This window comes from Papio anubis, chromosome 9, assembly GCF_008728515.1.
Source record: "Papio anubis isolate 15944 chromosome 9, Panubis1.0, whole genome shotgun sequence".
NCBI lineage: Eukaryota > Metazoa > Chordata > Mammalia > Primates > Cercopithecidae > Papio > Papio anubis.
In genome coordinates this window covers 104909415-104934738 of record NC_044984.1, presented here as the reverse complement: position 1 = coordinate 104934738, position 25324 = coordinate 104909415, and the positions used below count along the sequence as shown (strand labels likewise).

The window sequence follows — 25324 nt, the reverse complement described above, 5'->3', positions numbered from 1 at the left end:
GACATAACAGTTTGCCTCTGCAGACAGGAACTAGGTGGCTGGACACAGGGGTGAGAGAATTATTTTTCACTAGCATTAATTATTTAAATAACATACACAGTATACATTAAAATAAAAATCAATTTTTTATGAATCAATTTTATGAAAGAATGCCTTCTTTCTGAAAACCAAACCCCACAAAATTATTTCCCAATCTTCAAAACTCAGATTAATAGCTATTAAGTTTATAGCCAATTTTCTCGAACTTGCAAGTTTATCCAAATGCTTCAGTGCCAGCAGGAGTATAGGAAACAAGTCCTTCCACTCACTGGAGCTGGGAGTGTAAAGCACTGCAAGTTTTCTGGAGAGCAATCTGGTATCAATATTTAAATTTTCCATTCATTTTACCAAACTAACTCATTTATAGGAATGTATCCTAAGGATTTAATCAGTGAAGTGTACAAAAATGTATGTATATATGAGAATGTTCATTGTGGATAAAAGCAAAAACGGGAAACATGTCTGTTAAGAGTGGAACAGCTCAGATACATACACAGAAAAGAATATTTTGGTTTTTGTTTTCCCTGAGATAGAGTCTCGCTCTGTTGCCCAGGCTGGAGTGCAGTGGCATGATCTCAGCTCACTGCAACCTCCACTTCCTGGGTTCAAGTGATCCTCGTGCCTCAGCCTTCCAAGTCGCTGGAACTACAGGAACGCGCCACCATGCTCTGCTAATTTTTGTATTTTAGTAGACATGGGGTTTCACTATATCATCCAGGCTGGTGTGGAACTCCTGACCTCAAGTGATTTGCCCGCCTCAGCCTCCCAAAGTGCTGGGATTATAGGCGTGAGCCACCGCGCCAAGAATATTTTGTAAACTGCAGCTCTTGGCTGGGTGCGGTGGCTCACACCTGTAATCCCAGCACTTTGGGAGGCCGAGGTGAGCAGATCACCTGAGGTCAGGAGTTCAAGACCAGCCTGGCCAACATGGTGAAACCCCATCTCTACAAAAACACAAAAGTTAGCTGAAGACCAGCCTGGCCAACATGGTGAAACCCTGTCTCTACAAAAATACAAAAATTAGCTGATCATGATGGTGGGTGCCTGCAATCCCAGCTACTTGGGAGGCTGAGGTGGGAGAATCGCTTGAACCTGAGAGGCGGAGGTTGCAGTGAGCCGAGATCACACCACTGCACTCCAGCCTGGGCAACACAGCAAGACTCTGTCTCAAAAAAAAAAAAAAAAAAAAGAAGCAGCAGCAGCTCTATCACTAGTTCTGACAAGTTACTTTCCCGTGCCTAAGTTTTTCTCATCAGGTAAATGGAGACAATGGTGTATCCCTCCCAGAGGGGTGCATGAAGTAATGCCTGAAAAGCTCTTCACAGTGCCAGAACATGGAAAATGCTCAATGGTAAATTTTATATTGACATGGGAAGATGCACATGACTTACCACTGAAAAAGGAATTTTCTAGAACAACATGGATAGCTATAAATCCCACTTCTATACAACACCATATATACATTATAATAGACATATTTAAAAATCAGCAAGAATACACACCAATCTTTTCAAAGTGATTTGCAGTATGAATTTTAATGGATACAGGGATCTTTCAGCTTTTACTTATATGCCTCTATACTTTGAACTTTTAGAACTAGTACATGTTGCTTTCATACTTTCCTTTTAAAAAAAGTTAAGGTTCCAAAAATGTTAAGGTTCATTCAAAGTTAATATGTGTCGCATTTAAAGATGTACTACTGAATAGACATAAAACAGCACACATCTTCCAAAATCCGTAAAACTAAATACAATTTTGAGAAGATGACCAGGTATCCAACTAATCTACTCCATGGTCTCAGCAACGTGCCTCAAGCATTTTGCTACATCTTTTAAGGTTGAGGAGAACAAAGAACTCTGAAGAGACAAAATACAAGTTTATCACAGAATAAACAACCTTAAATCCTCTATTCAGAATTCAAATACTCAGTTTTGTTTTATTTTTATTATTATACTTTAAGTTCTGGGATACATGTGCAGAACGTGCAGGTTTGTTACATAGATATACACATGCCATGGTGGTTTGCTGCACCCATCAACCCATCATCTATATTAGGTATTTCTCCTAATGCTATCCCCTCCCCAAGCCCCCCACCCCCCAACAGACCCCGGTGTGTGATGTTCCCTCCCTGTGTCCATGTGTTCTCATTGTTCAACTCCCACTTATGAGAACATGCGGTGTTTTGTTTTCTGTTCCTGTGTTAGTCTGCTGAGAATGATGGTTTCCAGCTTCATCCATGTCCCTGCAAAGGACATGAACTCATCTTTTTTTTTTTTTTTTTTTTTTGGTTTTTAAAACATATTTTAATGAAAACACTTTCTCACCATCTTTAAATAAAAACAATTTACATTTTCCAATCGGAAGCTGCTGGGGCACTAGGACTCATGTGTTTTCTGCTCCACAGGTTTCAGATGCCACTGCACTACTAACTCCCCAGTGCTTTTGAGGCACGTGTTAGACATGTTCTCCTCTGTTGGAAGTCCTTGTGGCAACTTCAAGGGCTGGATTCTTATCAAATGCTTAACCACCTTCAATTTTGAATTCACGGAAGGGATATTCTTGTGAACTTGAGGGGTATGCGATTTTTCTAATCCAAGCATCTTTATTATATCTTTTTCCCAATATGGACGTCTTCTTGTACTTTTTATTCTGGTAACAATATGCAGTTTATGAGGGTTCTGTGGATCTCCACCATATTTTTCATGATCTTCAGGTGAGGCCTGAAACACTTTATCTGGAATTCTTGATTTGGTGAATTTGTGACGAATCCAATCTGTACCAATGAGAGACTCCACACCTTTTGTCACCGTCTGTAGTCTGCCCGGGGGCCTCTGAACTACTAAGCGCAAAATCCCAGCCATAAGTGCAGTGACTGCTTTCTTTAGAGGCAGCACCAGCTAAACGTTCAGCCCGAACTTTTCCACCGAAATGAACTCATCTTTTTTTATGGCTGTTTAGTATTACATGTTGTATATGTGCCACATTTTCTACATCCAGTCTATCATTGATGGGCATTTGGGTTGGTTCCAAGTCTTTGCTATTGTGAATAGTGCTGCAATAAACATACAAGGGCATGTGTCTTTACAGAATGATTTTTAATCCTTTCAGTACATACTCAGTAATGGAATTGCTCGGTCAAATGGTATTTCTGGTTCGAGATCCTTGAGGAATCGCCACACTGTCTTCCACAATGGTTGAACTAATTTACACTCCCACCAACTGTAAAAGTGTTCCTATTTCTCCACATCCTCTCCAGCACCTATTGTTTCCCGACTTTTTAACAATCGTCATTCTAACTGGCGTGAGATGGTATCTCATTGTGGTTTTGATTTGCATTTCTCTAATGACCAGTGATGAGCTTTTTTTCATAGGTTTGTTGGCCGCATAAATGTCTTCTTTTGAAAAGTGTCTGTTCATATCCTTCACCCACTTTTTGATTGGGTTGTTTTTTCCTTGTAAATTTATTTAAGTTCCTTGTAGATTCTGGATATTAGCCCTTTGTCATATGGGTAGACTGCAAAAATTTTTTCCCATTCTGTAGGTCACCTGTTCACTCTGATGATAGTTTCTTTTGCTGTGCAGAAGCTCTTTAGTTTAATTAGATCCCATTTGTCAATTTTGGCTTTTGTTGCCATTGCTTTTGGTTGTTTTACTCATGAAGTCTTTGCCCATGCCTATGTCCTGAATGGTATTGCCTGGGTTTTCTTCTAGGGTTTGTATGGTTTTAGGTCTTACATTTAAGTCTTTAATCCATCTTCAAATATTCAGTTTTAATTTTCATGATCTTTGATTTGTAGGCATGAACATTAAGTTATTTAGTCTATAATATCAACTCTGTCTCAGCGAAGACAGTTTTGCTGGTAACCTGAAAATTAACTTACAAGGACAAGACATTTGTGATGGGATGAAAAGAATCAATCAAGTTCAGGCTCACCTTATATTTAGCAGTAGTAGGAATATCCAGTTTGGTTGTGAAGGAAATATCTGATTCAGCATTCAATGTAAAACCATCAGATGTTTTCATCAATGTATCAAAATTATTTTCATCAGGTACTTCTGGATTAATAAAGGATAATGCAGGCTTATCTGTTTTTTTTAAAAAAAAAACAGTATTTTAAATCGGTATAAAATATATGTATAGTATGTATGATATATAGAAAGGTTTTGGAAACAGTTTTTAATAGCATTAAGGCTGATGTAAAAAACAAATAATGTCTTGGCTGGGCACATTGGCTCACACCTGTAATCTCAACACTTTGGGAGGCCAAGGTGGGCGGATCGCCTGAGGTCAGGAGTTTGAGACCAGCCTGGCCAAATGGTGAAACCTTGTCTCTACTAAAAATACAAAGATTAGCCAGGCATGGTGGTGCACAACTGTAATCCCAGCTACTCAGGAGGCTGAGGCAGGAGAATCGCTGAAACCCAGGAGGCAGAGGTTGCAGTGAGCTGAGATGGCGCCACTATACTCCAGCCTGGGCGACAGAGCAAGACTCCATCTCAAAAAAAAAAAAGTGTCTTTTTCCATATTCACTTCTCCCAGGAATTTTTAAAGCTTATTCAATAAACAGGACCTCCGGACTCAGCCTGCTTCTTCTAATAATGGGGAAGTAATAGTTGATAGCATCTACAAGTGAACAGCACAACAGAAGCCAATAATAATCTGTCTATTTCTCTAGCCCATGGACTGATGAGTCTGCTGTATCAACCTGTAAGGAGAAGCTCTCTCCGGATGGCTGTGGGAATGAAAGAATCCGATTTCAAGGCCGGGCGCGGTGGCTCAAGCCTGTAATCCCAGCACTTTGGGAGGCCGAGACGGGCGGATCACGAGGTCAGAAGATCGAGACCATCCTGGCGAATACGGTGAAACCCTGTCTCTACTAAAAAATACAAAAAACTAGCCGGGCGCGGTGGCGGGCGCCTGTAGTCCCAACTACTCGGGAGGCTGAGGCAGGAGAATGGCGTGAACCCGGGAGGCGGAGCTTGCAGTGAGCTGAGATCCGGCCACTGCACTCCAGCCTGGGCCGCAGAGCAAGACTCCGTCTCAAAAAAAAAAAAAAAAAAAAGAAAGAATCCGATTTCTACTCTCACACAGCCACTGTGAAAGTCCTAGAGAAAAATGTGCTGTGTACAGAAGAGAGAGAAGGGAGCAGGCTGGCATGTTCACTGGGCTGGTGTTACGACAGAGAACCTGAGTCACTGGCCAGTTATCACTTCAGACTACAAACCACACAGAGCATCTGTCTGTTCAATCACAAGAGAATAAAACCAAAATCTGTAAAGATATTCTGAAAATATGACAGAGTTTAATTGACAAATAAAAGCATAAATGTGTCTCTGATCTTTGATATCCTGATAACATTTTACATGCACTTGTACTTTGGATCTAGAAATATATTTGAGCTAAATGCTCAGATAAAAATAAAGATCCTGTTTTCATGCAAATATTCTTAGTAAAAATAAAAGAAAAAAAGGAAATAGAAACCACAGGTAATGTTCAAAGCTGAGCCTGATTTTCAACCATTAAACCAGGAGGAAATAAAGTTAAAAAAACACATGTATATATAGAAACCTAGATTCCTATGTATGTCTGCATATTATAAACACCTTTGAGATAAGTATAAGGTTTCAAAAGACAACTACACAAGCATAATTACTTTTAAAGAAAATGTGCATGCCCACAGATCTATAAAGTTACTTCCTATTACCTGTGAAATGGTCTATAAAGAGATACACTATACATATAGCAAAACATAGAATAATTGCTTTAAATCTAACTGAGGGTTGGACGAGGCAGTTCACACCTGTAATCTCAGCATTTTGAAAGGTCGAGGCAGGAGAATCATTTAACGACAGGAGTTTGAGACTAGCCTGGCCAACATGGTGAAACTCTATCTCTAGTGAAAATAAAAAATTAGCTGGGTGTGGTGGCAGGTGCCTGTAATCTCAGCTACTCGGGAGGCTGAGGCAGGAGAATCACTTGAACCCGGGAGGCAGAGGCTGCAGTGAGCTGAGATCGTGCCACTGCATTCCAGCCTGAGTGACAGAGTAAGACTCTGTCTCAAAAAAAAAAAAAAAAAAAAAAAAAGGGGCTGGACGCGGTGGCTCACGCCTGTAATCCCAGCACTTTGGGAGGCCGAGGCGGGCAGATCACCTGAGGTCGGGAGTTCGAGACCAGCCTGACCAACATGGAGAAACTCCAACTCTACTAAAAATACAAAACTGGCTGGGCATGGTGGTCCATGCCTGTAATCCCAGCTACTTGGGAGGCTGAGGCAAGAGACTTGCTTGAACCCAAGAGGCTGGGGTTGTGGTGAGCTGAGATCGAGCCATTGCACTCCAGCCTGGGCAACAAGAGTGAAACTCCGTCTCAAAACAAACAAACAAACAAAAGAAACCACAAAAATTAGCCAGGCGTGGTGGCAGGCACCTGTAATCCCAGCTACTCAGTAGGCTGAGGCAGGAGAATCACTTGAATCTGGGAGGTAGAGGTTGCAGTGAGCTGAGATTGTGCTACTGCACTCTAGCCTAGATGACAGAGCAAGACTCTGTCTCAAAAAAATAATAATCATAATCATACAATAAATCTGAGACATTTTTCCATAACTTTGAGAAAAAATTTCCAGAGTTTCACAAAACATATCAATGTCAAATACTTACAGTTTGTAATATGAATGCAGAAAATAGATGGACTAATCTGTTCAACAAGTTTAAATACTCTTTGAGGTGGGTTTGCTGTAAAATTCAATGAATAGATGACTGCTTTTTGACTACAAAACTGGCTGTCACCTCTGAAAATTAAAAAAATAATAATATGAAGTTACAAGACATAAGCACACAATCTTAGCAAGATTATTTAAAAACTGTCAGATGCTTGTACTATACTATGTTAACAGTTATGTGGAGGATATTTATGAAAGCATGACATTAGAATTGAATCCGGCAGGGCACGGTGGCTCACACCTGTAATCCCAGCACTTTGGGGGGCCGAGGTGGGCGGATCACAAGATCAGGAGATTGAGACAAGCCTGACCAAGATGGTAAAACCCCATCTCTACTAAAAATACAAAAATTAGCCGGGCATGGTGGCGTGTGCCTGTAATCCCAGCTACTACGGAGGCTGAGGCACGAACATCGTTTGAACCAAAAGGGCGGAGGTTGCAGTGAGCCGAGATCGTGCCACTGCACTCCAGCCTGGCAACACAGTGATACTTCATCTCAAAAAAAAAAAATTGGATCTTTTTTTTGAGATGTAGTCTCACTCTCCCAGGCTGGAATGCAGTGGCATGATCTCAGCTCACTGCAAACTCTGCATCCCAGGTTCAAGTGATTCTCCTGCCTCAGCCTCCCAAGTAGTTGGGACTACAGGTGTGCACTACCACGCCTGGCTGATTTTTGTATTTTCATTAGAGACAGGGTTTCACCATGTTGGCCAGGCTGGTCTCAAACTCCTTACCTCAGATGATCCACCCGCCTCGGCCTCCCGAAGTGCTGGGATTACAGGGATGAGTCACCACACCCGGCTGAATCCATTTTTATTTAGTTTATTCTGTGTTAAAATATTTTGCATTGGCCGGGCACGGTGGCTCACACCTGTAATCCCAGCACTTTGGGAGGCCAAGGCAGGCGGATCACGAGGTCAAGGGATCGAGACCAGCCTGGCAAACACAGTGAAACCCCGTCTCCATTAAAAATACAAAACATTAGCCGGGCATGGTGGTGGGCGCCTGTAGTCCCAGCTACTCGGGAGGCTGAGGCAGGAGAATGGCATGAACCCGGGAGGTGGAGCTTGCAGTGAGCCGAGATCGTGCCACTGTACTCTAGCCTGGGTGACAGAGCAAGACTCCATCTCAAAAAAAAAAAAAAAAAAATTTTTGCATTTGGGCCAAGCACAGTAGCATGCACCTATATTACCAACTACTCAGGAGGTTAAGATGGGAGGATCACTTGAGGTCAGGAGTTTGAGGCCAGTCTGGCAACACACTGAGACCCTGATCTCTTTTTTTAAAAAAAAAAAAGTTTGGCATTTAAAACTTTTTCCTCTAACAGAAAAAAAAAAAAAAAAAAAAAATTGAGACAAGTAGAATAGCTTTTAAGGAAATCTTGTCAAGAAATGTAGATCAGGGTATAATTTTTATGTCAATGAACCTTATAAACTCTGAGAGCATCAATTAGATAAAATTTTGCAGACCTTCAGATTGTTTAAAAGTACCCAGAACAGATCCAAATTCCTTGTCTTTAGAATAAAGCTGTCTTCAAAGGACTGTGAGAATAAGAAAATGTGGAGTCATCTGGAAGGTTTAATGCTTAGAAGTTATGGTACAGGGGCAGGCACAGTGTGGCTCATGCCTGTAATCCCAGCACTTTGGGAGGCCGAGGCGGGTGGACCACCTGAGATCAGTCATCTGGAAGGTTTAATGCTTACAAGTTATGGTACAGGGCCAGGCACAGTGGATCATGCCTATAATCCCGGAACTTTGGGAGGCTGAGGCCAGCGGATCACCTCAGGTCAGGCCTGGCCAACATGGCGAAACCCTGTCTCTACTAAAAATACAAAAATTAGCCAGGCATGGTGGCATGCGGAGACTGAGGCAGGAGTATTGCTTGAGCCTGGGAGGTTGCAGTGAGCCAAGATCATGCCACTACACTCCAGCCTAGGCGACAGAGTGAGACTCTGTCTCAAAAAAAAAAAAAAAAAAGGAAGTTGTAAGTCTTCAACCAATCCCAGATTTGACAAACCCCAATCAATTTGCTATAGATATGGATATGGTACAGGCCAAGCACCATGGCTCATGCCTCTAATCCCAGCATTTTGGGAGGCTGAGGAGGATCACTTGAGGCCAGGAATTCAAGACCAGCCTGGGCAACACAGACCCCTATCTCTACAAAATCAAAGAAAAAATTAGCCCAGCATGCTGGCAGATGCCCATAGTTCTAACTACTTGGGAGCCTGAGGTAGGAGGACTTGAGCCCAGGAGCAAGGTTACAGTGAACTATGATCGTGTCACTGCACTCCAGCCTGGGTGACAGAGCAAGACCTGTCTCAAAAAAATATAGAGGCTGGGCACAGTGACTCACGCCTACCATGCCAGTACTTTGGGAAGGCCACGGCAGGAGGATCACTTGAAGCCAGGAGCTCAAGACCAGCCTGGGCAACAAAGTGAGACCTTGTCTCTACAAAAAAAAAAAAAAAAAAAAATTTAGCCGGACAGATAGATAATGGTATAGAGACAAAGTCATAACAAAAATGGGACCATATTCTACATACTGTTTTAAAGCTTTTCTCACTTAATATATAATGCCTAATATGCACTTGCAATATTATACTAAGTGGCTTCATTGTATACCAGCCTATTAATACCCCAATTTGTTCAACCAATTCTCTACTGTTGGTTTAGGTTTCTAACTTTCCCCAATTATATGTAATGCTATAATGACATCCTTATACATATATCTTTATGAGTATCTCCAGGTGTTTCCTTAGGATATGTTTCCTGAAGTGGAACTGCTAAGCCAAAAGGCAGGTAACATTATTTAAGGCTTCTGAGACACACTCCCAGATTGCCCTCTAGAAGGGCACAATATACATTCTCACGAACACTATAGTAAGAGTGCCTATTTCCCTGTACTCTTGCCAAGACTGGATATTATCATTCAGTTTTTACTGGGCCTTAAAGGATAAGTAGAAATCAGACAGACAGTAGGAATGGGAAGCAAATCCAAGTGCAAGAACAGCAATGGCCAAGGCTGGGTAATGACTCATGGTCTTTGGGAAACTCTGAGTACCGAGGTTGGACTGGAGTGGATTCAAGATGGCTGGTAGCAGGCAATAGGCTCTGAAAGAAGGTGGGAATCAATCTGAATCCAGGCTGAGAAGCCTATAGATAATGATAACTTCTGAAGGTCTTTTAGTGAGCGCCTGACAGGATGAGGTGTGAGCTCATAAAGCAGGAGCAGGGATGGACGACCATAAGGGCTAGAGTGATGGAAGGCTCCACAGAATGGGGCTCCTTACTCCCCTCCAGTCAGCCACCTCCCCAATTCTGTGCAGTATTTCAGTATCATCATCAGATCTAGATACTTCTCTCTAGCCCCACTGTCACAGATTTTGGAGAAGGTGGGGAGGGAAACCGTTAATCCACATCTGCAATAGCTTTTTACTTGGTTCTCTGCCACCAGGCTTGGCCTTGTGATCCACTGCACATGCTGCTGCAAAATTACAGAAGATGTGAATCTGATCCTCTTAACAACCCAGGCCCTGTGGACTTCAGGACAGAGTCCAAACCCCTCAGCATACACACAAGGCCCCTTGGGACCTGACCCCTGATCTCTTTGCTATACTCCTCTCACCCCACCCCTCTCTGGCCACACTGAGTTACCTGCAGTTAAGCAGGCCATCCTGCATCCCCCATCTCTGCCCATACAGCTCCCTCTGCCTGGAATGCCCTTCCCCTCGGTCCATGCTGACCATCTTCCACGTGTCCTTCAGGACCCAGCTCAGCTCCTGTCTTCTGGGGAGCATTTCTTAGTGAGGCTGAGTTAGATGCCATTCCTCTGCCTTCTCATCGCGCTTGATGTAGAAACTGCCATCCACTCTTCTATCTCCCTTACTCAATGGTAAGTTCTTTGAAGGCAGGAGAGTGCCTAACTCATCTTTATGTCCCTGGTGCTGGCATCAGGAGGTGCTCAAGAAAGGTTGGGAGAAAGAAAAGACTGCTGAGACAGGAAAAGTGAAAGGAAGAGGCAGGGGTCAGGGGAGCCTCCAGGTTTCTGGCCTGGTGTCTGCCTAAAAGACTAATGGTAGAGGAAGTCAAAAAGGGACACTAGGAAATCAGTTAGAGATGGAGAGAAGAAATTCATTCATCCATTCAACTCATTATTATTATTATTATTATTATTATTATTATTATTATTTTGACAGAGTTTCATTCTTGTTGCCCAGGCTAGAGTGCAATGGCGCAATCTTGGCTCCTGCAACCTCTGCCTCCCAGGTTCAAGCGATTCTCCCACCTCAGCCTCTGAGTAGCTGGGATTACAGGCACCCATCACCACACCCAGCTAATTTTTGTATTTTTAGTAAAGACGGGGTTTCACCGCCTTGGCCAGGCTGGTCTCGAACTCCTGACCTCAAGTGATCCACACACCTCCGTCTCCCAAAGAGCTGGGATTACAGGCATGAAACACCGTGCCCAGCCAATTCAACTCATTCTTAATGAGGGCCCACTACGTGGCAGGAGCTCTACTAGGCACTAATGGTTCAGAAGTAAAGAGATCCTCCAGGCGGGGCGCGGTGGCTCACACCTGTAATCCCAGCACTTTGGGAGGCCGAGGTGGGCAGATCACGAGGTCAGGAGTTCGAGAACATCCTAACACGGTGAAATCCTGTCTCAACTAAAAATACAAAAAATTAGCTGGGCGTGGTGGCACACGCCTGTAGTTCCAGCTCCTCAGGAGGCTGAGGCAGGAAAATTGCTTGAACCCGGGAGGTGGAGGTTGCAGTGAGCCAAGATGGAGCCCCTGCCCTCCAGCCTGGGCAACAAAGCAGCCTGTCTCAAAAAAAAAAAAAAATAGCCCCAAGTTGGAGCAAAAATCTCACTTTCAGGCTCCTGTATTTACTAAGGGAGGAAAACAGAATGATTTTCAACAAATACTGAAACATGCTACAGGCCAGGTAGCCAGAAAATTAATCTGACTACATTGCCCTGTTCTCTGAGCATTTTTACAATACTAGAAATAGGCTCAAAATCCCATTAGTCAATAAAATAGTTTCCCACAGGAAAAACCCATTGTACCTCTTAAAAGGTTCACCTATCAAATATCAATTGCTAAAACTTGCTATAAGGCTAAATTTAAATTAGCTATCTCTGAATACTAAGTTGGTCCCATCCTGAATTAATGAGCCTCTTCATTTTTTTTTTTTTTTTTTTTTTTTTTTTAAATTTATTTATTATTATTATACTGTAAGTTGTAGGGTACATGTGCATAACGTGCAGGTTTGTTACATATGTATACTTGTGCCTATCATGGGGAGGGGGGAGGGGGGAGGGATTGCATTGGGAGTTATACCTGATGTAAATGACGAGTTGATGGGTGCAGCACACCAATGAGCCTCTTCTAAGTGCTGCTAGTTTTTCAAAAAGCCTTGAAGCTAGGCGCGTTGGTTTACGTCTGAAATCCCAGCACTTTGGGAGGCCAAGGCGGGCGGATCACCTGAGGTCAGCAGTTCGAGACCAGCCTGACCAATATGGCGAAACCCCGGCTCTACTAAAAATATGCCAGGTATTGTGGCGTGCACCTATGGTCCCAGCTGCTCGGGAGGCTGAGAAAGGAGAACTGCTTGAAGCCAGGAGGCAGAGGTTGCAGTGAGCCACTATCGCACCACTGCACTCCACTCTGGGCGACAGAGCGAGACTCCATCTCATTAAAAAAAAAAAAAAAGGCTTGAAATCTCAATTATAAGAGATCATTCAGAACAGATTATTTCTTTACCTTATAATCAGCTGGGAATGTCATTTTTCATTGTTCTATACAATGCGAACTGTGAGAATTCCTGGTAGATTTACATATCAGAAAAGTACAAACAAAGATTTCTCATCTAATTTTTTGTTACAAGTACTATGTCCACAACAAAAGCTGTGAAATTAAACTGCACTTTTCACCCTAGGCTATACTAATTCACTGATACAAAAAATGTGACCACTGTCTGTTTACAACTCAAATTGAAATGTGATTCAATCTCTAAACAAAGAGGTTTCATTACATTCTTTTAATGTATATTCTCTCTTCTCTTTTGCCCGCACAGTCACCTGGTTGAATGCAGATAAGGGACAGCTACTTTTTTTTTTTTTTTGAGACGAGTCTCACTCTGTCGCCCAGGCTGGAGTGCAGTGGCGAGATCTCTGCTCACTGCAAGCTCCGCCTCCCGGGTTCACACCATTCTCCTGCCTCAGCCTCCCCAGTAGCTGGGACAGGTACCCGCCACCACGCCCGGCTAATTTGTTTGGATTTTTAGTAGAGACGGGGTTTCACCGTGATAGCCAGAATGGTCTCAATCTCCTGATCTGGTGATCCACCCACCTCAGCCTCCCAAAAGTGCTGGGATTACGGTGTGAGCCACCGCACCTGGCCAGGGACAGCTACTTTTTTACATATTTGTTTGGATAGTATGGCTTCAGAACGATGCAAAACACCGGAAATCAGGTTTGGGTTTTTAAGCCTGGGAAAGTTTTCCCTTTCCCCAAATTGTATTATCCTGGTCAAATTTTATCAAAATTGCATATGTCATACGTAAACTTACGTGACAACTGGAACTGAGCAGGCAGAAAAGACACTGAAATCCACAGAGCTGCAGTCAGGATCACAGCAGCAGTTGACGTCACACTGTGCTGGGGACAAGTCACAGACACACAGAGCAGCAACTGCAGAAAAAAGAGGGGTAGGATCCAGAGCATCACCATCAGCAGGTGGTGACTGCCCCCTGCCACCACAGTGTACCATAAGTCAATTTCATACAAAGGTTCCATTTTATTTTTCCTATTGCACTTTGGGGGAAATTTGTGAAGTGGAAATGAGTCAGTTTGAGCATTCCACAATTAGAGGTTTCCCCAAAGTTGCTAATGATCTGACTCGCTTGGAAAGTTCTGTTAGTGCTTTGCCTACAGAGATGCTGATTTGGTAAGCTGAATACGAAACCCAGGCATTTGTAGCTTTCAGAAACTTTCCAGGTGATACTTATAATTAGACAAGTTTAAGAACCAGCACGCCTAAACCATTTGCCTGACCATAGAACCACCAGTTTAAAACTCCAAAGTCCTTAAGCCCCTTCTCTGGAGATTACGAGTCAGAGGAAGGGCCCACTTAAACCTTCAGGAAAGAGGTTTTCAACCTTGCCCCTCTTTTCATGTATAACCTGCTGCTTTAAAGCTGAACTCATATTCACAGATTCTTGGCCAAGAATCATAATGGCTCAGGTGCTCAGAATGTCTTTGGTGATTTAGACAATAAGGTTTGAGGGCAGGGTAGGAATCTCCCCCACGTCACAACTTTTATTTTATTTTATTTTTAAAGGAGTTTCAGCTCTTGTTGCCCAGGCTGGAGTGCAATGGTGCAGTCTTGGCTCACTACAACCTCCGCCTCCTGGGTTCAAGCTATTCTCCTGCCTCAGCCTCCTGAGTAGCTGGGATTATAGGCATGCACTACCATGCCCGGCTTTTTTTTTTTTTTTTTTTTTTTGTATTTTTAGTAGAGATGGGGTTTCACCATGTTGGCCAGGCTGGTCTCGAACTCCTGACCTCAAGTGATCCACTGGCCTCAGCTGCCCAAAGTGCTGGGATTACAGGCGTGAGCCACCGCTCCTGGCCAACTTTTAATTATTAATAAGGATGATTTTTCTTTGCCGCTTTGTAACAAAAATGATTATCTGGATTTTCAATTCTCTATTTTATTCTGTCAAATAAGGAAGAGAAAACCCTTTTAAAAAAATAGAGAATGAATTTATGGTTGCAATTATTGCTGGAAGGGAAGAAGTAAGATCAACCTTCAATCATATCTGTAATGTTTTCTTTTTCAAAAGAAGATTTCAAGGCCAGGCATGGTGGCTTACACCTGTAATTCCAGCACCTTGGGAGGCGGGCAGATCACTTGAGGTCAGGAGTTTGAGACTACCCTGGCCAACATGGTTAAACCCTGTCTGTCTTAAAAATACAAAAATTAGCCAGGCATGGTGGTGGGCACCTGTAATCCCAGCTACTCAGGGAGGCTGAGGCAGGAGAATCACTTGAACCCAAAAGGCAGAGGTTACAGTAAACTGAGATCACACCACTGCACTCCAGCCTGGATGACAGAGTGAGACTCCATCTTAAAAAAAAAAAAAAAAAAAAAACTCAAGCCAAAAAACAAAAATAACGAAAAAGGAATCTGAAGCAAATGCTGCTAGTGTCCACCCAACATTCTTTTTTGTACGTATGAATTATTTCACGATAAAAAGGAGCTTTAGAAAAATGTACCCCAGAGCGGCCAGACACAGTCTCAACCTCTGGAGGTTGAGACCAGCCTGGCCAATATGGTAAAACCCCATCTCTACTGAAAATACAAAAATTAGCCAGGTGTGGTGGCATACACCTGTAGTCCCAGCTACTCAGGAGGCTGAGGCAGAAGAATCACCTGAACCCAGGAGGCAGAGGTTGCAGTGAGCCGAGATCGTGCCACTGCACTCCAGCCTGGGTGACAGAGCAAGACTCCATCCCCCCCCCAAAAAAAAAGAAAGAAAGAAAAAAGAAAAGAAAAGAAAAATGTATCCCATAGCTCACGCCTGTAATCCTAGCATTCTGGAAGGCTGAGAAGGGTGGATCCCCTGAGGTTAGGAGTTCGAGACCAGCCTGGCCAACATGGTAAAACCCCATCTCTACTAAAAATACCAAAAAAATTAGGCATGGTGGCACACAGCTGTAATCCCAACTACTTGGGAGGCTGAGACGGGAGAATTGCTTGAACCTGGGAGGTGGAGGTTGCAGTGAGCTGAGACTGCGCCACTGCACTCCAGCCTGGGTGATAAAAAAAAGAAAAGAAAAAGTACCCCATAAAAGGTATAATGCACTCTGGAAAAAAATGTGTGAGGTGAAGGGAAAGGTTTTGTTAATACACGATAATTTCTTAGTCTAAGACACAAAAGCTTTCCCCCTAAAGTTTAGAGAGCTTCTAATTGAGAACTCTTCTATGTGCTTAGTAAAATGATACAACTTATGCATGCTAATGTAAAAAATAAAAAGTGCTTTAGGTTCCCTGTATGTTTAAAATTACAATCTTGCTTTGTTTTCAAAACTTAAAGCCCTTGTAGGTAGCTATAAGACTACTAAGGATGAAGCAATAGTGTTTAATAACTCCACTTAGGAAAAAGGTTTCTACCCAGGATGCGAGTGCACTTAATCATCCAACAAGTAGCTGTTGAGCCCCATCAGGTCCAAGAAGCACTCAGCTGCTCTTGCCTCCTATAGCATCTGCACACCTGGCTTGTAGAGCAGGGTACTAATGAACAGAGCCCAGATTCAAGATGAAGGGTTATCACTCTTCTCCACCAACACTGCCTGCAAGCCACCTGCAATGTTCCATCCAGTTCTCCACTCAGAGTCAGCCTCCTGCTCTAATATCTATAAGTTGTGTGTTCTAAAATTAGGCAAATAATTTACCCACCTGAAAAATGGGGATAACAGTACCCTCATGAGGTTGTAAGGATTAAATGAGATACATCATAGGTGAAATGCTTAGCACAGTGCTAAGTGAACAGTTAACAAATGAGTTATTACTGTCACAAGTCTTAAGAGAGGTCCTTTAAAAAAGTGAAGACAGGCGACAGGCAGAGTGCGGTGCCTCATGCCTGTAATCCTAACACTATGGGAGGCCTAGGTGGGCAATCACTTGAGGCCAGGAGTTCGAGACCAGCCTGAGCAACATGGCAAAACCCCATCTCTACAAAAAATTAGCCAGGCGTGGTGGCATGCACCTGTAGTTCCAGCTACCCAGGAGTCTGAGGTGGGAAGATCACCTGAGCCTAGGAGGTCGAGGCTGCAGTGAGCTGTGATCATGCTACTACACTCCAGCCTGAGTGACAGAGTGAGACCCTGTATCCAAAAAAAAAATAAAATGTGGGGACAAGTACAAATTCATCCCCTATAATGGAAAAACAGCCTTGAACACATGCTATAATAATGATGTTTCAAGCATAGCTTTATTTTGGAGAGAAAATGCATTAACAGATGGAGTACTTACATGAATAAAAGACAATCCAGTCCAAAAACTACTTAGAGTTTCAGACATTGAATACTTGGCTTCATTCTGTCCCAGTTTGTCACTGATTTAACTTCCCTACTAATTCATCAAATCAACAATTTAAATATAAAACAGAGCTCTGTTTATATATTAAAATAGCAAATATATTTCTCTGTAGTTTTTCTTTCAGATTACTCATAATTCAGAAAGCTTTTTGGAGAAATCAAGGTTCAGTAACTGAAGTTAAGTTCTAGAGTTCAAGATATCAGCTGATGACTTTTTTACCTACTAATACTGAGTCTTAATCAATCTGAGAAAAGATCTTCTAAAGAAGGGATAGGCCAGGCACAGTTGTTTACACCTGTAATCCCAGCACTTTGGAAGGCCAAGGTGGATCACTTGAGCCCAGGAGTTTGAGATCAGCCTGAACAACATAGCGAGATCTCATCTCTACTAAAAATTAAAAAATTTAAAAAGCAAGCTGGGGGAGCACACCTGTGGTTCCAGCTACTCTGGAGGCTGAGGCAAAAGGATCCCTTGAGCCCAGTAGATTGAGACTTAAGTGAGATATAATCATGCCACTGCACTCCAGCCTACGTAACAGAGTGAGACCTCGCCTCAAAAAAAAAAAAAAAAAAAAAAGACTGAAAAAAAGATTTAAAGTACTGCTTACCTATTGGGGTTACTCTCAATCCACACAACTGGAAAATTTTAAAAACTTGGAGATCATGAACCACTTTAAGAATCGGCTGCTATGAACTCTCATCTCAGGAAAAGGCATATTCACAAAGTTTTGCACTCAGTCTTAGAGGGTCACAGTCATTCTCTGAAGTCATCCACGTCAATTTTTTTTTTTTTTTTTTGAGACAGTCTTGCTCTGTCGCCCAGCCTGGAGTGCAGTGGTAATTACGGCAACCTCTGCCTCCTGGGTTCAAGCTATTCTCCTGCCTCAGCCTCCCCAGTAACTGGGATTACAGGCATGCACCACCATGCCCGGCTAATTTTTCTATTTTTAGTAGAGACTGGGTTTCGCCATGTTGACCAGGCGGATCTTGAACTCCTACCTCAAGCAATCCACCCGACTTGGCCTCCCAAAGTGCTGGGATTACAGGCGTGAGCCACGGCGCCAGCCAAACGTCAACTTAGATTATAAAATATTTCCACTAAATGTGTAATTCTAGAATTAGACAATCATCTTCTGAAAAAAAAATGTTAATTATCCCTAAATATGACTCCTAAGAAGTGAGCAACCCCTCCCTCCATGGCTTCCCACCTCCAATTCAACACAGGAGGAATCCTGGGTTTTTAGAATTCAGGTCAACAGACAAGCGTCTTAACCTAGTCACATTTAGTAAGATAGACCTTTGGCCTCTCTTTAAGTGAAAGTTCCATGCAGCCTAGGCACCAATTTCCACCATTGTCTCGACTTAATTTCGTCTTGGGCTGCAAGGATTCATTCATTATTGCTCTTTGCATTACTGTTGTCTGGGATCACTTCAAGTATTTTCAAAGGTCTGATACCGTACCACTTAAACTCTCTGAGACCCGGTTTTCTCATTTACATAACAGTGATAGTAAGAGCTACCTCTCAGGGTTATTGTTTAAAGAACGGACGTTTATGGAACACTTAGTGTCTGCACACAGTAAGTGCCCAATAAGCGTTAGCTATCATTATTACGTCCTCACCCGGGCTGCCCCCTTGAGGTTGGATCCCTGTGGACCACAGGAGCTGGCACATAGTACCCACCGTCCGTGACTGGGGTAGGCCTGGGGCCGGAGGAGGACCCTGGTGCTCTAGGAGTACCGGGGGGCCTGGTCGACGGGAAAGGTCCGAAAGTCGCCAGGGTTGCCTCGGTGGAGTTGAGGCCCTCTGTCGTCACCGCCGGGGTGGCCTCGGTCTGGGCGCTCACGGAGGCCCAGCAGCTCAGAAGTACCACCAAGAGCGGCGGGAGGCCTCGCGGCCTCATCTTCCAGCGGGTCCCAGCTACGCCGGCGCCAGGGACCGCGCGTTGCCCGGCAACCGCTACACCCAGGCGCGAGGCATCACGGGAAGCGGCTTGCCAAGCCGCTAGAAGCTGCAGGAGACTGACCGGGGCGAAGCCTGGATGAGGCAGGGGGCGGATCCTGGATGAGGCCAGAGGGCGGAGCCTGGGTGAGGCAGCGATGGCAGGCACTAGGGCGAGCACTAGTGAGCGGCTGTGAAGCTGGCATAAACGAGAGGCGTGTAAATCCCAGCTGTGGTTCCCAACCGGTCTGCGGCGCTTACTTAAAAAATGTGGATTTTCTGTAGTTCCAGCTACTCGGGAGACTGAGGCAGGAGAATCGCTTGAACCCAGGAGGTGGAGGCTACAGTGAGCCGTGAGCGTGCCACTGCACTCCAGCCTGGGCGACAGTGCGAGACTCTGTCTCAACCAAAAAAAAAAAAAAAGACGGATTTCCAGGTACCACCTCAGGAGATCCTGAGTCAGTAAGTCTAGGACAGGACCCAGGAATCAGTTTTGGGGGGATTTTTTTGAGACAGGGTCTCACTCGACATGTCGCCCAGGCTGGAGTGCAGTGGTTCGATCTCGGCTCATTGCAGCCTCGACCTCTGGGGCTCAAGCAATCCTCCCACTTCAACCTCCTGAGTAGCTGGGAACTCAGGCGCGCGCCACCATACCCAGCTAATTTTTGTGTTTTTTTTGTAGAGACGAGGTCTCCCTCCGTCGCCCGGGTCTCCCTCCCAGGCGTCGCCCAGACTGGTCTCAACCTGCTTCAGCCTCTTGAGTCCTGAGTAGTTGGGATTACAGGCATGAGCCACTACTCCCAGCCAGGAATAAATATTTTTAACAAATGTCCCGACACAAGCAGATGAGTTGGACGGAAATTTGGGAAGCGCCGTCTCAACACCACTAATGTGGGTGTTTCAAAGGAGCATAGGGATCTGTGAGATCACTGTCCCTGAATTCTCTCTATCCCAGACTCTGTCAACACTGGCTTCACCTTTTTTGTTTTAGCTGCATCTCACAAGGTTGCCACATAACTTCTGTCTGCTGTATTGTGATAAAGGGAACAAATGAACACTTAATTACTTTTATTATCATTATTTTTTGTAGCGAGGGGGTCTCACTATGCTGACCAGGCTAGTCACAAACTCCTGACCTCAAGTGATCCTCCCACCTCAGCCTCCCAAAGAGCTGGGATTACAGGCATGAGCCACCACGCCAGGCCTAAGAACTTTTTTAAAGACAAAAATCTTTCACAAAAATTAAGTAAAATAATTTAGACATCTTAAAGGGGAAAACAAAGCAAATCCACTGTAATGCTACAAAATGACCTGGAGACCCTAAGATTTAGGAAAGCCTGTCCATTCTGAATGGGCTTATTTAGGAGGTACCCAAGCCCAGGGATGTTGGCTGCACCTTTGACACTTAATCTCTGTACAATTCAGAAGTAGATGTCAAAGTACTTAGACATGGCCAGGCGCAGTGGCTCACACCTGTACTCCTAGCCCTTTGGGAGGATCGCTTGAGTCCAGGAGTTGAGACCAGTCTGGGCAACATGGTGAAACCATATCTCTACAAAAAATACAAAAATTAGCCAGGTGTGGTGGCACGTGTCTGTAGTCCCAGCTACTCAGGAGGCTGAGGTGGAAGGATCACCTCAGCCCGGAGAGCTCGAGGCTACAGTGAGCCATGATCGGGCCACTGCACTCCAAAACAAAAAAACCTTAAACATAATGCAGTATTTATTCAAGAAATGTATATACCAATTCAAAAGAATGCCAAACAGCATATATATATCTAGTTTATTAAATGTATTTAGCAAAATTAAATCATCAAAGTGATATCTTTAGCACCTTCCTGTGGCATTCCAGAGACAGTGTATAAAAATATAATTGAATCACTCAAATGTGTAAGACAGATATTTCTCTTTTTTCTGCGAAGGATTGCTTTAGCATCTGACTGAAATTCTGAGCTGCTTTTAATAACTGATTAAATGCTTCCCCTTTTAAAAAAATAACCAAAAGTAGACTGGGCATGGTGGCTCATGCCTGTAATCCCAGCACTTTGGGAGGCTGAGGCGGGCGGATCATGAGGTCAAGAGATCGAGACCATCCTGGCCAACATGGTGAAACCCCATCTTTATTAAAAATACAAAAATTAGCCGAGCGTGGTGATGGGCGCCTGTAGTCCCAGCTACTCAGGAGGCTGAGGTGGGAGAACTGCTTGAATCTGGGAGGTGGAGGTTGCAGTGAGTCAAGATCACACCACTGCACTCCAGCCTGGTGACAGAGCAAGACTCCGTCTCCAAAACAAAAAAAAACACCAAAAGTATATTTTCCAAACCTTCATCTCATAACTTCTAAAACCAGGGCATATTTGTTTTCCTTTTAAACCTCCTTACTTCCAGCCCTCTACTTTCTTTCCTATTTCTTAATACCTGTGAACCATTTTGTTCTACTTTCTGTTTTGAAATTTTAGACTGCTGGATTAAATTTTGATAACTCGTCCTTTAGCTTTATTTTATTTTATTTATTTTTTTTTTTGAGATGGAGTTTCGCTCTGTCACCCAGGCTAGAGTGCAGTAGCAGGATCTTGGCTCAGTGCAACCTTTGCCTCCCAGGTTCAAGTGATTCTCCTGCCTTGGCCTCCCAAGTAGCTGGGATTACAGGCACCCGCCACCAGCCCAGCTAATTTTTGTATTTTCAGTAGAGCCGGGATTTCACCATATTGGCCAGGCTGTTCTTAAACTCCTGATCTCAAGTGATCCGTCCACCTTGGCCTCCCAAAGTGCTGGGATTACAGGCATGAGCCACCATTCCCATCCAGTTTTATAATTTTTGTTATGGTTATAGGACCTCTGAGATCCTCTTCAGGTCTGATATCCCATTTTTCCAACAAGGACCTGCTATGATATGATTTGCCAATTTCACTGCCTCTTTTGTCCAATCTCAAATAAACACTTGGTAGATGGCCCCAAAGTAATTTTATGACATTTGACTCTGAATGAGGATTGCACCTACCCAGATACATTTTGCAAACCTTAGGAACACTGGAACTTTTCATTTCACAGGTGACCCATTTCTGCCAGCCTGTTTTCATCTTTCAACCCAGAACACACTTTCTCCCTTCCTTTTGTCCCTGGCCTTAGCAGGTTCCCTCATTAGGATGGAAGGACACAAAAGTGGCTAAGATTGAGTTCCATATTGTGCCCAAAACCTCAACATTTGGTTTGTGCAAAAATGTTTGTGATTTCAAATATCCATCTGTTTCTCCAGGATTATTGGCATTCACAATTCCTTATAGTGTATGCTGACATTGGGAGGATCAAGACAATTCAGCTTTTTAGAATTCTGTGCTGAGAAGCTGCCATATATGAGGAGCCTGAAAGAAAAAAAAAAAAAATCAAAGATAGGAGGAGTATGTAGGTAGGGAAACAAAACTAAGGCTAACTTCACAAGGTAGTGTCAACCACTCTGTCTTGCTCTTTGGTGTGGTTTGAGGTGAATTGGTTATTGTTGTTGTTATTGCTGAAGTCATGGCTCCAACCTGCTTAAAATTAATAAATTAGCTGGGCATGATGGCACGTTCCTGTAAACCCAGTTACTCTGGAGGCCGAGGTGGGAGGATTGCATGATGCCGGGAGGTCAAGGGCCGCAGTGAGCCATGGTCACACAACTGCAGTCTGGCCTGGGCAACAGAGTGAGACCCTGTCTCAAAAAAAAAAAAAAAAAAAAAAGCATAAATTTTTTTCTGGCGATTAGTATATCTATTTTTATTCATCTTACCCAAACATTTCACAAATGAGGTGGCAGAGTCATCAAGCTTCCTAAAGGGGTTGCTTTAGAGCTACAAAGGGATCAAGACTGTGTGAAGACAGAGGTTTGGCTGTACCATTTTGACTGAAGTAACTAGTCGGGTAATTGATTTCCAGATCAACACCCAGAAGAAAATAATCCTCAACTGCTCTCATTCTCTCAGTCCCCGCACACCTCATCAACCACCGAGTACTATTCTTGCTCCTTTTTTTTTTTTTTTTTTTTTTTTTGAAATTGAGTCTTGCTCTGTCACTCAGGCTAGAGTGCAGGGGAGCAGTTTCGGCTCACTGCAACCTCTGCCTCCCAGGTTCAAGGGATTCTCCTGCCTCAGCCTCCCAAGTAGCTGGGACTACAGGCGCCCGCCACCGTGCCCAACTAATTTTTGTATTTTTAGTAAGACGGGGTTTCACTATCTTGGCCAGATACTCGAACTCCTGACCTAGTGATCCACCCACCTCGGCCTCCCAAAGTGCTGGGATTATAGGCATGAGCCACTGCGCCCAGCCTATTCTTGTTCTTTAAGTGTTTTCTGAAATGTTATGGGCACAGAAGGACTATCTGAGCAGACTTCACATTCTTGAAAGGTCTCACATTTGCATTTGACCTTTTCTAAAACAAAGTCATACATACAGTCACAGACATTCACCAACAGGAATGAAATAAGAATTCCTTGTTTTCCATACAGTTGTTTTTTTTTTCTTTTTGGGTTTCTTTTTTTTTTTTCATTGAGACAAAGTCTCATTCTTTTGCCCAGGCTGGTGTGCAATGGCCCAATCTCAGCTCACTGCAACCTCCACCTTCTGGGTTCAAGTGATTCTCCTGCCTCAGCCTCCCAAGTGGCTGGGATTACACGTGCCCGCCACCTCGCCTGGCTAATTTTTGTATTTTTAGTAGAGACAGGGTTTCACCACGTTGACCAGGCTGGTCTCAAACTCCTGACCTCAAGTGATCCACCCACCTCAGCTTCCCAAAGTGCTGGGATTACAGGCACAAGTCACCATACCCAGCTTACCATACAGTTTTAACCTTGTATCCTATTATTGAACCAGACTGCAGTTTGAATAAACTCGGCTTTCTAAAAAATCATTTTTGTTTTTATTCTTTTCAGATTGAAATTTTCCAAACAGGGACCGAGCACGGTGGCTCACACCTGTAATCCCAGCACTTTGGGAGGCCGAGGTCAGGAGTTCGAGACCAGCCTGGCCAACGTGGTGAAACCCCATCTCTACTAAAAAATACAAAAATTAGCCAGGAGTGGTGGCAGGCACCTTAATCCCAGCTACTTGGGAGGCAGAGGCAGGAGAATTGTTTGAACCCGGGAGGCTGAGGTTGCAGTGAGCCGAGATAAAGCCATTGCACTCAAACCTGGGGGACAAGAGCAAGACTTCTCTGAAAAAAAAAAAAGAAATTTTCCAAACAGGATGAAAGGCACAGAAAAGAAAGCCACTGTGTACTCCTCCAAGATTATTCATAAATTGACATTTTGCCATACTTGCTCCACATTTCTTTTTTCTTAGGTTTATAGAGGGATAATTTATATGCAGTATACATTTTTTGTGTAATAGTTTTGATGTAAGGTTTTTCTTACACATCAGGGTACAGGTTTCTTTGGTGGGCAATTCTATGAATATTTCTTATTTCCTTTTTTATTTTTATTTTTGGGTAGACACAGAGTCTCACTCTGTTGCCCAGGCTAGAGTAAGGTGGTGCGATCATAGCTCGCTGCAGCCTTGAACCCCTGGGTTAAGGGATCCTCCCACCTCAGCCTCTAGAGTAGCTAGGACTACAAGTGCGTGCCACACGCCTGGCTCAATTTTATGAGTTTTTTTGTTTATGTTTTTGTTTTTTTGTGACGGAATTTTGCTCTTGTTGCCCAGGCTGGAGTGCAATGACACAATCTCAGCTCCCTGCAACCTCTGCCTCCTGAGTTCAAGCGATTCTCCTACCTCAACCTCCCAAGTAGCTGGAATTACAGGCATACACCACCATGCACAGCTAACTTTTTTTGTATTCTTAGTAGAGATGGGGTTTCACTATGTTGGTCAGGCTGGTCTTGAACCCCCGACCTCAATTGATCCACCCACCTCGGCCTCCCAAAGTGCTGGGATTAGAGGCATGAGCCACCATGCCTGGCCTAGTTTTATGAGTTTTAACAAACACATACAATCATGTTAACCACAACCACAATCAAGATGTAGAACATGTGGGCAAGGTGGCTCACGCTTATAATCCCAGCACTTTGAGAGACCAAGCTGGGAGAATCACTTGAGGCCAGGAGTTCATAGACAAGCTTGGGCCATTGGCAAGACCCCATCTCTATGGAAGTGAAAAAATTAGCTGTTTTCCATAATGGCTGTACCATTTTATGTTCCCAAAAACAGTGCATAAGCATCCCAACTTCTCTAAATCCTTGTCAACACTTATGGTTTTCTGTTATTTTGATAGTTATCATCCTAATGGGTACAAGTTGATATTTCATGGTTTTGATTTCCCTAATGATTAGTGATGTTGTGAATCTCTTTGTGTGCTTGTTGGCCATTAGCATATCTTCTTTGCAGAAATGTCTATCAAGTCAGAGGCCCATTTTATAATTGGGTTGTTTATTGTCATTGTTCAGTTGTAGGAGTTCCTTATATATTCTGGAAATTATCCTCTTTTCAGATAGGTGATTTACAGATATTTTCTCCTATTCCATTGGGTTGCCTTTCACTCTGTTGATTTTTG

The 25324-nt window shown here is 43.6% G+C and overlaps 2 protein-coding genes across 7 annotated transcripts in view; both read right to left on the bottom strand.

The window, feature by feature from the left end:
• The window catches only part of TCTN1 (tectonic family member 1), a 38976-nt gene extending 20058 nt beyond the window's left edge, over positions 1–18918 (bottom strand). For 5 of the 6 annotated variants that reach the window (XM_021922918.1, XM_021922917.1, XM_017946196.1 and 2 more), the window contains exons 1-4: positions 18548–18918; positions 13334–13454; positions 6697–6827; positions 3974–4125 (exon numbers count right to left, since the gene is read on the bottom strand). In XM_021922918.1, the coding sequence (XP_021778610.1) occupies positions 3974–4125; positions 6697–6827; positions 13334–13454; positions 18548–18767 (624 nt within the window). In that variant the 5' untranslated portion in view covers positions 18768–18918. Of the gene's footprint in view, positions 1–3973; positions 4126–6696; positions 6828–13333; positions 13455–18486 lie in introns of all 6 variants that reach the window. The other variant, XM_017946200.3, reaches the window with a different exon arrangement.
• On the bottom strand, positions 2368–3047 carry LOC101025325 (39S ribosomal protein L30, mitochondrial). Its single transcript, XM_009181723.4, has one exon. It carries the CDS (start codon positions 2898–2900, stop codon positions 2415–2417), a length of 486 nt encoding a protein of 161 aa, XP_009179987.1. The 5' UTR covers positions 2901–3047; the 3' UTR covers positions 2368–2414.
• Positions 18919–25324: the final 6406 nt, after the last annotated feature.